Source organism: Pogona vitticeps, chromosome 2, assembly GCF_051106095.1.
Source record: "Pogona vitticeps strain Pit_001003342236 chromosome 2, PviZW2.1, whole genome shotgun sequence".
NCBI lineage: Eukaryota > Metazoa > Chordata > Lepidosauria > Squamata > Agamidae > Pogona > Pogona vitticeps.
The window spans coordinates 26331131-26346891 of record NC_135784.1 but is presented as its reverse complement, the minus strand read 5'-3'; the positions used below and the strand labels follow the sequence as shown (position 1 = coordinate 26346891).

Sequence of the window (15761 nt, the reverse complement as noted above, 5' to 3'; positions counted from 1 at the left end):
TATTCATTAAAAATATGTTTACCCTGTCTTTCTCCTTAAAAGGAGCTAAAGTGGCAGTGGTTCTTAACCTTTGTTACTCAGGTGTTTTTGAACCGCAACTCCCAGAAACCCCAGCCAGCACAGCTGGTGGTGAAGGCTTCTGGGAGTTGCAGTCCAAAAATATCTGAGTAACAAAGGTTAAGAACCAGTGGCTTACATCATTAAAAAGACAAGATTTAGAAGTTCAAAACGGTAAGTATACACATATTAAAAAGAACTGAACAAGTATTATATTGCTTCTCTCCCCAAAGCACACATCTTAATTCTGTCTGATCCTTTCATCTAATCTGCCACCCATATTGGCCAGCATTGAGGCCTTATAAATAATTCCCCACGATCAGCTTGCGGCTTCGCATCTTGTAGGCAAGACTGGTCATTTTGCCTCAAGACACAGAAACTCCCACATCCAAACCTTGGCAAAAGTAAACTTCCTGGCTCTCTCTCTTTTCCTCTTTCATCACCTCTCTCTTTTTAAATGACAAGCATATTGCAACCAAAACAAGGCAGGCAAAGAAGTATAAGTCGGCAGCATATTCTGTATTATTATTAATAGCAACAACACACACACACCATGTTCCCCCTCACAAGGCTGGTCTACCTCCAGCTTCCTCATAGAACGTAGAAATGAGATAGAAACAATCTTGTCCCACTACCCAATAAAAATTGATTTATCAGTTGCTTTCCCAGCTCAGAGCCTTGTTCTTTAGTAAAAACGTTCTAGCCACAAAGCAATAGATATGTTCCTGCATAACATATGTTATATTGGAAGCCGCCTAGAGGGGTCGTATAGACCAGATGGACGGGATATAAATCAAATAAATCAAATAAATAATGAATACATAACTAGAAAATAAAATTACTGTCTATGATATAACATTACCATACACATCACTATATACTACCTCACAGTGCTACACATTATTATTATTACAGTATTATTATTATTATTATCATCATCATCATCATCTTCCTCTTCTTCTTCATCATCATCATTCACAATTCTCATTTTAGGGAATGTGTTTTTAATGTTTTTATGGTCTAACACTTTCGTCCCGAGAAGCTTTTTATTGAAAGATCATTTAATTTAAAATATTTTTTACCCTGCCTGTCTCCTTGAACAGCACCCAAGGTGGCTTATAATGAAAGGCAATTTTCGAGTATTGATTTACTTGTTTGTTGGTCCAATTTCTATACCGACCAAAGGGTCCATTTTTTGAAACACGGTTAAAATTACCCAAAAAACATGAATAGATACCATAACGACCAACACCAGCATTAGAGGCTGGCAAGGAGGAACGAGGGATTGGAGGCTAATCCTTATTTATTCTCCGTCCACACTAAAGGGAGGCCTCCATTTAGTAGTTCTGGATCCGAATAAACAACGCCCTCCCCAGCCAGACTCGGGCTGAACGGCTTCCCTCCCGCTTACCGATCCTCTCCAGCTCCATCCCAGCCGCCACGGTTTACACCGAGCAGAAGGCGTCCCTTAATCCGGAAGTGCTCTCACCTTGCCAACAAGCTAAGGGCGGAAGTCGAAGACGTGGAACGCGTGGGCAAAGTCATCCTTCTAGCCCGGGCGGAAGTAGCTGGCGTTGGTCCTCCCGGAAAAGCGGAAGTGAAAGACACAGTCTTGCATTGGATTGGTGAGTTGTAAATGGGGAGGGGAAACGTACCGGTAGCAAAAACGGGCGTTGATAGGGTGAATTTTTTGTAAAGGAAATTGATTCATAGCTCATGCCCAATGAAAGTGCCATATGCAAATATAAAGCATATTGCTGTATTTCCATAAGGCAGAGCCAGCCAATGAGTGGCTGGCTCTGAAAATAGAAAAAAAATTGGACTCCGCCCATGCAGTTCGAAAGTGTCTGTTCTTCTTCGCAATTCAGCCAATGAAGGGCTCCTATGTAAATAAGAATCGCTCTCCCGCACGGCTTTTTTTAAAGATATCCTCGCGCGCCTTGTGCTCGCCCGCTCAGCTTCCTTTCTCCCCTCCACCCAATCGGCTTCACGTTGCTAGGCAGTTTATGCAAATCGGCATGCCCGCCTCCTCGGGGGCTCCCTTTTTTGCTCCTGCGCGTTTGTCCCGGGAAGGGGAGACGAGGCGGAAGACCCGAAGCAGGAATCGGTGGTGCGTGGGGAGAAAGTGTGCATCTCGATATATCTCTGGGTATGAACCGCGGTGCCTCCTGGGAGAGGTTGGCCGTATTCCCGGGCAGAGCACTTGGCGTGTGTCTCCCGGGTCAGAGGGCCTGTTGCATTGTCGGAAGGGGGGGGTCTCAGAGACCTGTATTGTCTTGAGATGGGGAGATGCGGGTGGGGGGGGGGTTCATAATAGCTGCAGTGAAAGGGGTGGATGCCCTTGACGATCGTGGGTCTGTTCAAGGTTTTCCTTATTTTTATTCCACCGTTTGGAACCCGGTGCAAAAGAGTTACATTTGGAATGAAAGCATTTGGGAGGCCAGGAATTTGCTTTTTTTTTTAAAGTCTAGGAACTGAACCCAGCCACCCTGTCCTTTCCCACCCAAATCTATTTCTCTTTGTGCTAAAAAAAAGTCTCCTGTTGAAAAATATAGTTTAGGGCTGGAGGGTAAAAAGTAAATTTTGTTGGTTGTCTTCAACAGTTGTTGAGAGCCTGAGGTAGTAGTATTAATGTGCAGATCATTCAGAAGTCTGCCAGGTAAATCTAGGCTTGCTCTATGCCCGCCCATGGCATGGAGGTGTCCCCTAGGGCTATGACAAAAATATTTGGCCAGAGAACCTGGGGGGGGGGCAAAAAGGAGCCACGGGTGATCCCTTGACATGTCACACAGAGTGAGGGCCTGTAGGCCCAAAAGGGATAGAAAGACATTGAGAAAGTTACTTAGTAAAGCCACACATTGAATGGTATCCTCATCAAGTTTGTGGTATTGGGTCAAAAGGAAGCAGCCCAAGAAATGTATTTATTTATTGTATCCTGCTCTCCTCAGTGCAAAACATTATGCAGGGTAGTTAGCAACAGACATAATTTATCTGCCTCCAAATTCCCAAGAGTAAAGTAGATTTTAAAAGAAAAACAAATCGCACCATCAGACAAAAATTTAAATTCTAAAACCCAAACACAGCAATCAAAGGAATTAGTGATGGAGGTAGAGCTGAATCTTGCTAACATCTCAGGTGTGCCGTGACAGGGCGTGACCCACCTCCAGAGGAAGCCTATTCCATAAGGAACAATCCACAGTTGGGAAGGCTTGGTTCCTTGTAGAAACCTTCGAAGTTTCTCTAGGAGTGACCACCTGCAATAAGGAGGTTTGAGAAGATCTGGTAGGGTGAGTAAAAGTTCTTAAACAGAGGCATTCTGACATATAACGAGGCTCCGAACCGTTAAGACTTTGTATGTTAAAACTGATTCCATGAATCTGGTGCAAAAAGGCACCCGGAGCTAACGCAGATGGGCTCGAACTTGAGGTGGCTTCCTTGAGGTGTTAAATATAGTAGTATGGGAGGAAAGACTGACTGATATTGGCTTTGAGAATGTGCATTGTATCATGCTGTGTCTTCTCGGTTCTCCTGTAAGGCAGGGAAACTTGATCTCAACAAAAGCCACTATACAAAAGACAGAAGCAGTTGAAGATGGCTGTAGTTCAAGTGTAATGCATGTGAAGTATATTAAATGGGAAAGAGAAACAGAACGGAGAAGAACTGTAGCTAAACAAATTGCGGGGTGGTTTGGATGGAACTATGTTCAAAATCAAAATAGATGTGGTGGTGGTGGGGAATACAACAAGCAGTTCAAAATCCACTTCATTGTATAAAAAACCGGAGCAGCCTTCTCCAAGCTGATACCTTCCGAGGATGTGGAAATACAACAGTCATCATCCTTCCAGCCGACATGGGAATCACACAAAATTATATACCTAGAGATGTATGGATAACTTGACCCAATGAGCATTAATTGAACATTAATTGATAGACTTCTTTTTTTTCTTCTTCTTCCAGAGAGTTGACTTTGTCCAGCCACCATGATTGTCTTGCCGCCGGGACTGACGGAGGAAGAAGAAGCTCTGCAGAAGAAATTTGCAAAACTCAAAAAGAAGGTCAGTTTGTCTGCCATCATCAGAAGCAGATACTACTGCCATCCGGCCACTCCGAGTGAGGGAATCTGAGGGCACTTACGAAGCTGCCCTCCTGCCCAGTCCACGTTGTTATTGTCTGCAAATAATAATCATCATCATCATCTTAGAACTGCTGGGCTGGAAGGGACCTATAGTTCTGCCCCTGTCAGAGAGGCGTAGTGGGGAATCGAACTCACAACCTCTGGCTCCAAAACTAGAGGCTTGAGCCCCCGAGCTGTCTCAAAGACAGGAGTCAGCCACTTCCAGGGACTGGGAAAATGCAATGCCAACTCCCCAGCCCCAACCTGAGGATAATGCCACTGCTGCTAGAACTCAGCACCTCTCTATCATACTGTAAGAGGCTAGAGCAGGGACAGTACCAAAGAGCCCTTTGAAGTAGGGAAGGGAAGCAGATGAAGGTTTTGTTGGGAGTATGGCCAGCACACATGATGGTCCAGGGTGATGGGAACTGTAATCCCAAAAGATGTGGGGGTTCCAGAAGGGTGAGTTGTTCATTCTACCTGTGTGACCTTTTTCACTGGGGAGGTGTCAATGGTTCGATCCAAGATCTTTTCATATGTTTTGTTAGAAGTGAAGAAATAATTTTTTTCTGATGGAAATAGATTTTGGAAACTGCTCGGAGCATCCCTAACTAATACTCTTTGTCCCCATTATCTGTCTGAGCGCCTTCCCTGAAGAACATCCGCCTGTGCCACCCCATCCACCCAGGCCAACTCTCTTACGGGTGGCCATACCAAAGGAGGCGAAGGAGGTTTCATGAGGAACCGACCCTTCTTGGTAGTGGCCCCGTCTCTTTGGGATGGGCTTCTGGTAGAGATCCAGCAGATCCCTTCCTTTCCAGTCTTGTTTAAAGTCAAACTCTTTGAGGGCTAGAGATATTTCCACACACACGCACACAGAGAGTAATTGTGGGCACTGTGTCACCTTGATTGTCATCAGTGTATTTTGTCTTGGATTCGGGTTTGATTTGGGGGATTTGGATTTAGAAGTTTGGTTGGGAGGGTTATTTTATATTATTGTTAACTGCCCGAAGTAGTGCATGTCACTAAATCAGGAGGTATACAAAAGGAATGAATGAATGATTTCCTCTCCTTTTTCTTTATAGAAAAAAGCCCTCATGGCCTTGAAGAAACAACAGAGTTCAACAAGTCAAGTCAACCAAGGAGGAATTAAACGATGTGAGTTAGGCCTCCATGGAAGAGTAGGGTGAGGTGGAGCAGGGTGTGGTAGTTACTTTGGGGAAGTTACTTTTTTGAGAACAATTCCAGCTTGCAGATTTCTGAAGAGAGAAAAAAACAGATTCTGGGAGTTGGAAGTATTTTCCAAAAATGTAACTTTTCCAAGCTCCAGGTCGTAACCTCTGTTTCTTTCTGTTTCTTTCTTTCTCTTTTCGTCCCTCAGCCATCTCAGACCAGCCCGTTGTGGATACGGCCACGGCCACAGAGCAGGCCAAGATGCTGGTGAAAACGGGAGCCATTAGCGCCATTAAAGCGGAGAACAAGAATTCGGGATTCAAACGCTCTCGCACTCTGGAGGGGAAGCTGAAAGTAAGCTGAGCCGGCGGGCAGAGCTGCCGCCTCAGGCCGTATCAGCGTATCGGGGACGGTTCGTTTCCCAACCTGCTGTTAACCTCTTTCTGTCTTTAGGATCCTGAAAAAGGACCGGCCCCAACTTTCCAGCCTTTTCAGCGAAGCATCTCGGCAGATGACGATTCCCAAGAGGTACCGGAATTTGAGTTTCCAGATTGGGAAGGGAGATCAACTGGATTCTTTGAGGGTGAAAAGGAATTGTCTCTGTGATTCTCCCATTTACGGTACCCCGGGAATGTTCTAGGGGGGCCTCTCACTTTTAGGAGGTTTCCAGAGCCTTGACCAGTGACTCTCAACCTGTGGTCCCCAGATGTTCTTGGACTACAACTCCCAGAAGTCTTCACCACTAGTTGTGCTGGCTAGGATTTGTGGGAGTTGTGGTCCAAGAACATCTGGGGCCCCAAAGCTAGGTACCAAAGTTACTTTTTAAAGTTAATTATTTCTGGGACTTGTAGTGGCCTTTTGAAAAATAATCTCTTCCTGTCACTTGTTGCAAGATTTGGAAACTGACTCGTTCGGCATTTTGTCACACGTTTAATTCTTTGAAAATTTAGGATTGATGACAGAATGATGTAAAGCAGGGGTGGGTAACTTCCAGAGATCCAAGGCCACACATGTCGTCCACTAATGGAACTTGACGGAGGACACTTGCGGCTTGTCCCCTATTTCTAACATATTTTTCTTTTTAAAAGTTAAAATCCACAGAAAAATCCCCGTCATACACTCCAATGGCAACTGGGAGATGGGCGCTCAGGGCTTCCCAAACGAGGGAAATTGGCTGTTGCTCTCTTGAATGGAATTGGGAAACCTTTTGAGCCAAATGGCTTAGAATGTGTAATACACAATTTTACAATAGAGAGGTAAAGGAAATCTAGGTCCTGCGAGGCAGCAGTCTTTCGCTTTATCTCCTTGAGGTAGATTGAAGTAAAGCCACTCATCATCCCATACGTACGACAGCCAAGGGGGCGGACTTTGTGGCGTTTGCCCCTCCACCCTGTAGCCGTCGTCCCACCTTTTTGTATGCTGTAGGTAAGAGTTCAGTACTATCCACAGTTTCAGCGCGATCTGATCGGGTGGATCAGCCACCTGGAAAGCACAAGATTGAGGTAGGCGGCTAAATGGAAGAGCTTTGGGGAAAATAAAGGGGAAGTGGGAGTGTATGGATCAGCAGATGCCCTTGGTTCAACACAGAGGTTGCTCGGTGATGGTTATAGTTCAATTTCTCCTTCCTGACTTACCTGTTCTGTTTTGTTTTTTTAAATATCTGTTTTAGGCACGGCGCCCCCAGAGGAAGAGTCTCTATGAAAGGTTAGTTCTGATTGTAAAACCGTAAAAATCCATCCTTCTGCTCTGAAATGGAAACACACCACCTGGCCAGGTCTCGGGGGGGGGGCGGATTATAACAGGGAGTGACTGGATTACATCGGTTTAAGTCCCCTTTGGGAGGAAGTGTGTGATGGGCCCCTGTTTTTGTCGCCATCCAGATTTGAGCACAAGGGTCTCTCTTTATTTGCTTAGGATGGGAAGGAGCGCTACATGACCTTTAAGATATTGTCGGAATGCATTTCCCATCATGCCTAGCGAGCCTAACCAGTTGTTGGGGACAAGGGGAACTATGATCCAGCAACATCTGTAAGGCCATAAGCTCTTATTCCTGGTTTAAAGTAAAGCATTCAGGCTGGCGATAGAAATCTCCCACTGGTTTAAGTGAACTCCTTGGGTATATATATATATATTTTAACGTGATGGTGTTTTAAAAACAAAGAAAAATCTTGTATCCTAAAGAGTGACCAGTTGTATAATGGCATGAGCCTTTAGGGCTAGAGCCCATTTCGTCAGATGTGAGGAACAGCTGTGATCTGACCAGTATCTGCTAGATGGATGCTTGTGGTGTACAGTCGGATCCCTGTATCTGCGGGATTGGTATCTGTGATTTACCATAGCCCTATATACTAAATACAATGGGATAGACTTTGTGAAGTTTGCCCCACCACCTTGTGGCTTTTCTCCTACCCCCTTGTATGCTGTATGCAGGGTTCAGTACTATCCATGATTTCAGACATTCACGGTAGATCATGGAATGGATCCCCGCGGATAATGGGGATCCTACTGTATAGGACTTTTTTTTCCCTAACCTTGGGTCCCCGGATGTTCTTGGACTAAAACTCCCCAGAAGCCTTCACCACTAGCTATGCTGCTGGCCAGGATTTCTGGGAGTTGTAGTCCAGGAGCACCTAAGAAACCAAGATCGGGAGCCGTTGGTGTAGATCTGTTCACACCCAGTTGTGAGAAGGAAATCAGTTGCAAGATTGGAGGGAAATGAAATCCACAAAGTAGAGACAGGGTTGGGGTTATGGGGTTAACTGTGGCCATTTAAGACAGAAGTATATCAAAGATCCTGGCGTTTGGGGAGCTTTAACTATTTTGAATATTTCAGCCTAAGGCAGGGTTAGACAAGAATGGGCAAAGAGACACAGCATGTTGTTACCAATAAACCTTGGAGCAAGTTTTATAGGCGAGAAGCTGGCAAATGTGTTGGCATTTAGAGCTAAAAACTGCCAGCATATCTGATCTACATCATCCTCGGCCAAGCCAAGGGATGATTTTATTTATTTATTTATTTATTTATTGCATTTATATGCCGCCCATCTAGACATAGTCTACTCTGGGCGGCTCACAAAAGTATGATGCATGCTGGATTGTTTAGGGGCAGGTAGCCCATGTCGTACCGGTTGCTTTAGAGACCAACCTCAGTGTAGGCAAACCGCCTACTCTGTATCCGTGTTCCTCAATGTTTGGCCCGCCAGATGTTTTGGATGGCACCTCCCAGAATCTCTGTCCCTGGGCCGTACGGGCTAAGGCTTCTGGGAGCTGAACTCTGAAACATCTGGGGCAGTCGTTCCCCACTTGGGTAACCCAGGTGTTCTTAGACTACAGGTCCCAGATGCTTTCACCACTAGCTATCCTGCCCGGGATTTCTGGGAGTTGTAGTCCACTGATCTAGAACATGCTGTGAACTACTGTATTCTCTGGACAGTTGACTCCTTAGTTTCCAAGTGAGATCAGACGAATCGTAGGAATTATTTGGCTTAACATGTTTAGTAGTCAGGAGGGCTTTTTCAGGCCGGATGCTATCTGGAAATGCTGGGGTTGAACCCTAGGCCTTCTACAGGCAAATCCTGGTTTCTACCCCCGGAACTGTAGCAGTTTCCCAATATGATGCCTTCTATTCCTTGGCTGTGCTTGTCTTCCGATGCAAGGAGCAACCAGGCTCCAATGCTTCTTTTAATTCCCAGAATCAGAGATGATCAGATGCGTTCACGGTGGCAGAACGGGAGAGTTGATGTTCCTCTTTGCATGCTTCCCACCCCCCAGCTTCGTGAGCTCCAGCGATCGCCTGCGGGATCAAGAGAAAGATCCCGAAATGGCCAGGGATCCAGAAAAGGAGTCAGATTGGAATGAAAACTTGCGTGGTTACGAGTGGGATTATGACCGGGACCGCAGCCGGGAGAGGAGCAGGGACCGGGACAGAGACCGCGATCGAGATCGGGATAGAGACCGAGACCGAGATCGCGAGAGGGACCGAGAGGGCAGTTTCCGCCGTAAGCACTATGACCGGGACCGCAGCCGGGAGAGGAGCAGGGACCGGGACAGAGACCGCGATCGAGATCGGGACAGAGACCGAGACCGAGATCGCGAGAGGGACCGAGAGGGCAGTTTCCGCCGTAAGCAGTTTTGGGGGGTATCTTCGTTCTGTGCAATCCTTGGGCACTGTTGCTTCTTGGGTGGATCTTAAAGTCTGATTTTTTGCCTTTGTGGGTCCAGCTAGTTGAGCGTCAAAACTGGGCACAAAACATGGATGTTTTTTGCGTTGATCTTGATATGTTAAAATTGAACTGTTAAAGAAACACAGTTGATGGGTGGACGTGAAACGCTTCAGAACATCTTTTTGGTTCATTTATTAATTTCCTCTCCTACTAAGTTGTTGGCGTGTTTTGAAGAAAACCAGGTGTCGTTGTTTAAAAACGACCAGCAAAACAACAGTCAAGTAAGAAGCAGCATTTATGGTTGATCGGAAACCCGTGATGCTCTTCGGTGCTAATGCATTTTTAAAACTCCACTGGGAATGTTAACCGATTAACGGTAACAGATTCATTTTGCATGACCTCGATTTTGGATAAATTCCAGGCTTCGATGATCAGACTGTGAGGAGCGAGCGGTCAGCATCGGAGGTTGAGAATTTTGCAAACAAGCTGCGAGTTTTGTTGGCAGAGAACAGGAGCTGTTTGTTTCAAGGCACATTTTTGAGAGCCTCTGACTTGGTTTGGTTGGGCTTTTCTGTGGTAGAAATTCCCAGTCTTTTTATGGCTGTGCTGTTCTCCGTTTCTTTCCCCTCAGGATCAGATTCGTTCCCAGAAAGGCGTACCCCACGCAAAGGCAACACAGTATATGTGTATGGGGCTGACATGAACCAGACCATGCTGCAGAATGCGTTCTCGGCCTTCGGCAACATCATTGATCTCTCTATGGACAACCCCCGCAAGTAAGTGCTGGGAAGGAGGCTGGCTTGGGACCCCCTCACAACACGGTTGCGTAAGACAAAGAGAGATCGGCTGGAAAGCTGTCCTGCGTAGGCCGCTAGGAAAGGAACAACAACAGTGTAAAAACAGAGCACATCCCGGCTGTTTTTCCCACCCTGCCACCTTCTTTTATTTTATTTTATTTATTCCTTCATGACTCCTGGTAAATTAAACGTGCCGCCTGGGGTGGATTTGATTTCAGTGAAATTGATTTGAATCCCGGTCGGTGTAAAGTCCATAAAATTGATTTGAATATACAGTATTAATGGTCATGAAATGGGGCGGCGTGGAGTTCTGCTAGTCAGCTTGTACCCTCATCCACCATTTTACATTCAATTTACCTACCATCGCAAGTCGTGAATTCCTGATACCCAGGCAGGCACCCATAGATTGTACTGATGGCAGCATTCAGCATTCTGTTACACCAATGATTGAATTTTTTTTTAAAAAAATTAGATTTTGCAGCTTGATTTAAAGAAAAAATTGTGATTAAAATCAATTTGACTTTTTTAAAAAAAATCCTCGATTTTTATACATCCTGGTGCCATCTGAGGTGACCATCATCTCGCCTTGCCTGGAGGCCAAGAGAGCCTGGCGTACTCTGGTCCATGGGGTTACAAAGAGTCGAACACGACTAAACAACAACAACAACATCCATGCTGGGTCACAAAATAAATTACGAATGGGACAAGGTTTCAGAATCAAGAGAACTCTTCATAAGACAGAGATGGTAAAAAAAAAAAACCTTGAGTGTCAAACTTGGGCTAATGAAGTCTTCTACACCACGTGAAAGCCTGTGTTATTTGCAGTGGCTCCCAGTACGTTTCAGAGTGTTGATGATGACTTCTAAAGCCTTAAACGATTTGAGACTTGGATATTTGAAGGAGCACCTCGGCCCATATAAACCTGCCCAATTGCTAAGATCTGCTGGGGGGACCCGCTTCCGTGTCCCACCATTGAGAACAGTTTGTTGTGTGGAGACCTGGCCGGGGGGGGGCAAAGCCGTTGTTACCCCAACGGTGGAGGGACCTCCCTGGGGAGGCTTGATTGGTGCATCATTTTTGTGCCAAATCAAAACATACTTATTTATGAGATACCTCCGGGGTTGAGAATCGTGGCCTGTGCAGGCTTCAGTGACACGGTTTTAATGTTACGAATGTTTCAATTTTATACAGTACAGTGGTGCCTCGCATAGCGAGGTTAATCCGTTCTGGATTAACCCTCGCTATGGGAAACATCGCTCAACGGAACAAAAAAAAATCCATTAAAACACATTAAACTTGGTTTAATGCATTCCAATGGGCCCTAAACTTACCGTTGAGCGAAGCTTCTCCATAGGGGCGGCCATTTTCGCGCCCTCGGTAAGCGAAAAGTTGCGGCGGCCATTTTGGAACCGCCAATCAGCTGTTCTCCCCCGCTTCGTTGTGCGAAAATCGCTAAGCGAATCGCTTAGCGATCGTCGCACACCGAAAAAACGCCGTAGGGGCCATCGCTGAGCGAACGCTCCAGCGATGGCCCGGACCCCCTCACTATGCGAATTCATCGCTCAACGGAGCGATCGCTAAGCGAGGCACCACTGTACTGTGTTTGCCTTTAGCATGTTTTAAATCTCTTATGGGTTAAAATTCTTTTATACAGCTTTGTAACCTACCCTGGTGCCTTGTGATATATACTGTACATTTTAAAATAAATAAGTAATGTTTGTGATGTTGTAAGTGGGCCATTAAGGGATTGACCTCCCCTTCCATCCACGGAAGGGGGGTGTTGATTGCAAAGAGCGATGATGAACCTTTTCTTTTTCCTACACCCTCAGCTGCGCTTTTGTCACCTATGACAAGATGGAGTCGGCAGATCAAGCCGTAGCTGAGGTACAACCGGGCTCTGTTTTTTCTCCCCCCTCACTACTTTGCTTGCTACGGGCCTGGCAAGCAGAGGAACTGTTCCCTGATGCTTTTTGTTTTAATTTTTTCCTCAGGACACGTGGGTTGCATAATGCAAGCAGGGCTATAACAAAATGGGGGAGGTTGGCAGGTTGATTTTCCTTGTCCCAGCTAGTCAGCTGTGCCCTCCTCCACGATTTCACGTTCCACTTTGCTACCACCACAAGCCACACATAGTATTCTATACCCCCTGAACAGTCTGAAGCCTCAATAGGTTATACGTATTAAAGCAAATAGTGTGCTATTTATATACTGCCCCATAATGCTTAAAGCACTCTCTGGGTGGTATACGGTTTAATTATGCAAGCTATACATTGCCCCCCTCAGCTAGCTGGGTACTCAATTTACCAACCTCAGGAGGATAGAAGGCTGGCTGAACCCTGAGCCGGCTACCTGGGCCAGTTGGGATCAGACTCAGGCCGTGAGCAAAGTCCTGGCTGTAGGGCTGCAGTTTAACTGCAGTGCCACCATGAGGACCTTCTTAGAGTTTTGCTTCTCCTCTGCCCACCAGGCCTTGTAGTTCACCTGAACTTTGCTTATAACTCCCTCTTCTGTGTGGACGATGGAATGAGCACTTGTCCTAATTGGTGGTTCTTCTGGACCAGGCAGAACCCCAGTGAGCGTCTGTTCTTCATGCCCTGATAAAGGTGGAGAATCAGCTTGGTGCCTTAAGGAGGTTTTTTTGTGTGTGGCATAGATGCCTGACAGGGATGCAGGATGAAACCATAGGGCAAAAGGAGACATCTGGCTGCCTTTGCATGACAGGGGAGGCCACCCGAGTCCAGCTGGGCCTGGTCCTTTAAGGCCCAGCACCCACAAGAGGGATAGCTCTGCCTCCCCCAGCAGACGGGCAATCCTAACCTGGCCATCCAAAAACATCTTTATAGCTTTGCCTCCCTGGATTGAAACCCACTGGGAAGAATGGAAGATAAAGGTGGCTGGATAGTTCAGTGGTTTAGGCATCTGGCTGTGGAGCCCGAGGTTGGGAGTTCGATTCCCTACGATGCCTTCTTGACAGGGGCTGGACTAAATGACTAGACAAGCATCGGTCCGATCTGTTTTGATTTGGGTTCCTACTTGAGCAAAGGTTTGGACTCAATGGCCTTATAAGGGCCCTTCCAACTCCATGATTCTAGATGATCTGTAGGATCCCTTCTAGCTCTGCAGTTCTAAGATGATGGTGATGGTTAAGATAGTAGCCACCTGCCCATTCGGGGGAGGGGGAGGGGGAGGAAACTTCCTGAGTAGCACAGATTTCTTCTCTGACTAGATCAAGCCCAGCTTAACCTTGCTAAGATAAGCAATTTATAGAATAATACAGAATAATATGTTTGAAACCTGTGGTTTCTTTCTGGGCATGTGATTTCTACTGAAGCAGTACTGTGGCAGCCGTGAAATAGTGCATGCATGTGCTGTGTTTTCCCGAAAGTAAGACGGGGTCTTATATTACTTTTTTGCTCCCAAAAACGCATTAGGGCTTATTTTCAGGGGATGTTTTATTTTTTTTCATGTACAACCATCTACATTTATTCAAATACAGTCATATCATCTTCTGATTGCTGCACAAGGGTGGAGGGCAGGGTTTCACTTAACTGGGGCTTATTTTGGGGGTAGGGCTTATGTTATGAGCATCCTGGGGGAAAAAAATCATACTAGGTCTTATTTTTGGGGAAACAGGGTATGTCCAACAATGAACTGATCTCCAGACTTTTTATATAACACACTAAAGTGCTTATTATCTTAATATTTCTTTATAGCTCAATGGTACAGTTGTGGAAGATGTCCAGCTGAAGGTCAGCATTGCCCGCAAACAGCCCATGCTGGATGTAGCCATTGGCAACTCTGTATGGGGATCCTTGGGTAAATATTCCTTATTAGTTGTTATGTGCCATCAAGTCCCCGCCCCCCAACTAATGGCAACTCTATGAACAAGCAACCTCCAAAACATCCTGTCCTCAACTTCCCTGCTCAGCGCTTGCAGATTCAAGCCTGTGGCTTCCTTTAGGGAATTGGTCTATCTCGTATTTGGTCTTCCTCTTTTCCTGCTGCTTTTCTGGAGAGGAATTCCCAGCCTAAGTCATTATTGTTAGAGCACCCAGAAATCAGGGGGGGGGGTTCTTGTCCATATCCACTGAGGGAATTCTACCGATGGACAGATCTTGGGATTTTAACCCTCCCCCTAAAAAAAGATAGAAAATACCAAAATAAAAAAAAATAAAAAAAGAGGCCACGAGTGCCCCAATCCTGAAGTTTGCCCCATTCTGCCTTGAAAGGATCATACTGTAGAATGTCTTCCAGACATTCTTTTATCTGAGATGCAGGTAAAATGTAGCAGTGAATTGTTTGTAGTAGAGGGCAAGCAAAGTATTTTCCTCCAGATGTTGATGGACTGCAGCTCCCAGAAGTCTTTGCCATGAGCTATGCTATTTAGAGCTGATGGGAATTGCGATGCAACTGTATGCTAAGGGCCATCTTTCCCACCCTCTGTCTGAAAGGAATCAACAAATAGCATGGAGTTCATATCTTTATTTTCCTTGGAGATCAAACCGGGGGGGGGGGGGGAGAAGAGCAGCTCGGTGCCTTCCTTTGTCCGAGATCACTAAAGGATAGTTCCCTCTTTTTTTCTAGCTGTGAAGAACAGTGTCAAGGGCTCCTACCAAGACAAACGCTCCCAGGTTGCCTACAGCGAGGATATCTTATGAGCCTTATATGGCCGCCTCCATCGCAGTGATGGAATGCATTTGCTTGTTTTTCTTTTTCTATGTTTGATGAAGATGCTCCAATAAATTTTTTTTTAAAGTCTTATGCTGATACCATTATTTAGGCTCAGTCTTCAGACATCACTGGAAATTAGCATGAACTTCTGGTTTGGTGGTTCGTGACGGTTCATCCATCGATCCAACAGGTGTTCTGTAGTTCGGAACCCTGCCTCCTCCAACAGGCACCCAATCAGAGGCTCTCCCTGGCTTCCCTTCCCTGCCTCCTCTGGGCACTGCCTCTGAGTGGGTGCCTGCTGGAGGAGGCGGGGCTCAGAACTGCAGAACATCTGTCAGATCGACGGATGAACCCACACAAACTGACAAAGTGTTGGTTCGTGCCCATCTCTAGACATCACTGTGTCCCTTCTGCTTGAAAGCCTTCTGCTTAGGCTTGAACCTTGAAATTTAACCCAGGCTCAGAAAAATACATGCCTCCGTAACTATATACAGATTGGAATAAAAGAGCAATGGGGTCACCACACAATACAAATGCAGGACTCAGGGATACCTTTATAGACCGTGGAAGAAATCATACAGCTTGCAAGCTTTCGTGGATCAGAGATGTCCACTTCCTCGGACACACACCCATGTCTTGGAGTCCCGCAGTTCACGGCTGATGGATCACTACGCCCACTGCATGCCTGTAAGCCTTGTTGTTTTTTTAAAGCATGGTCTTTGGCTCAGGTAGCTCCTTAGCCAGCTCAGGGTTGTGGTGATGCTACTGAGGAGTTCTGGAGCTTAT

General features: G+C 46.0%; 2 protein-coding genes across 7 annotated transcripts in view; one reads left to right on the top strand and one right to left on the bottom strand.

Annotated features, from left to right (window-relative positions):
- SKIC2 (SKI2 subunit of superkiller complex) overlaps positions 1-1635 on the bottom strand; it is a 40811-nt gene extending 39176 nt beyond the window's left edge. Inside the window, exon 1 of one of the 2 annotated variants that reach the window (XM_072989029.2) lies at positions 1469-1635. In XM_072989029.2, the coding sequence (XP_072845130.2) occupies positions 1469-1487 (19 nt within the window). In that variant the 5' untranslated portion in view covers positions 1488-1635. Of the gene's footprint in view, positions 1-1294 lie in introns of both variants that reach the window. The other variant, XM_078388425.1, reaches the window with a different exon arrangement.
- A 357-nt stretch (positions 1636-1992) lies between these two features.
- NELFE (negative elongation factor complex member E) lies at positions 1993-15059 on the top strand. 5 transcript variants are annotated; one of them, XM_020811170.3, is made up of 11 exons: positions 1993-2206; positions 4015-4112; positions 5257-5329; positions 5553-5698; positions 5798-5872; positions 7014-7048; positions 9116-9342; positions 10139-10283; positions 12134-12188; positions 14018-14120; positions 14889-15059. In XM_020811170.3, exons 2-11 carry the CDS (start codon positions 4038-4040, stop codon positions 14960-14962), a joined length of 1008 nt encoding a protein of 335 aa, XP_020666829.3. In that variant the 5' UTR covers positions 1993-2206; positions 4015-4037; the 3' UTR covers positions 14963-15059. The 5 variants fall into 5 exon arrangements, with proteins under 5 accessions (XP_020666829.3, XP_072844942.2, XP_072844943.2 ...); XM_072988841.2 differs by having other exon boundaries at positions 9116-9465; XM_072988842.2 differs by having other exon boundaries at positions 2017-2167; positions 9116-9465.
- Positions 15060-15761: the final 702 nt, after the last annotated feature.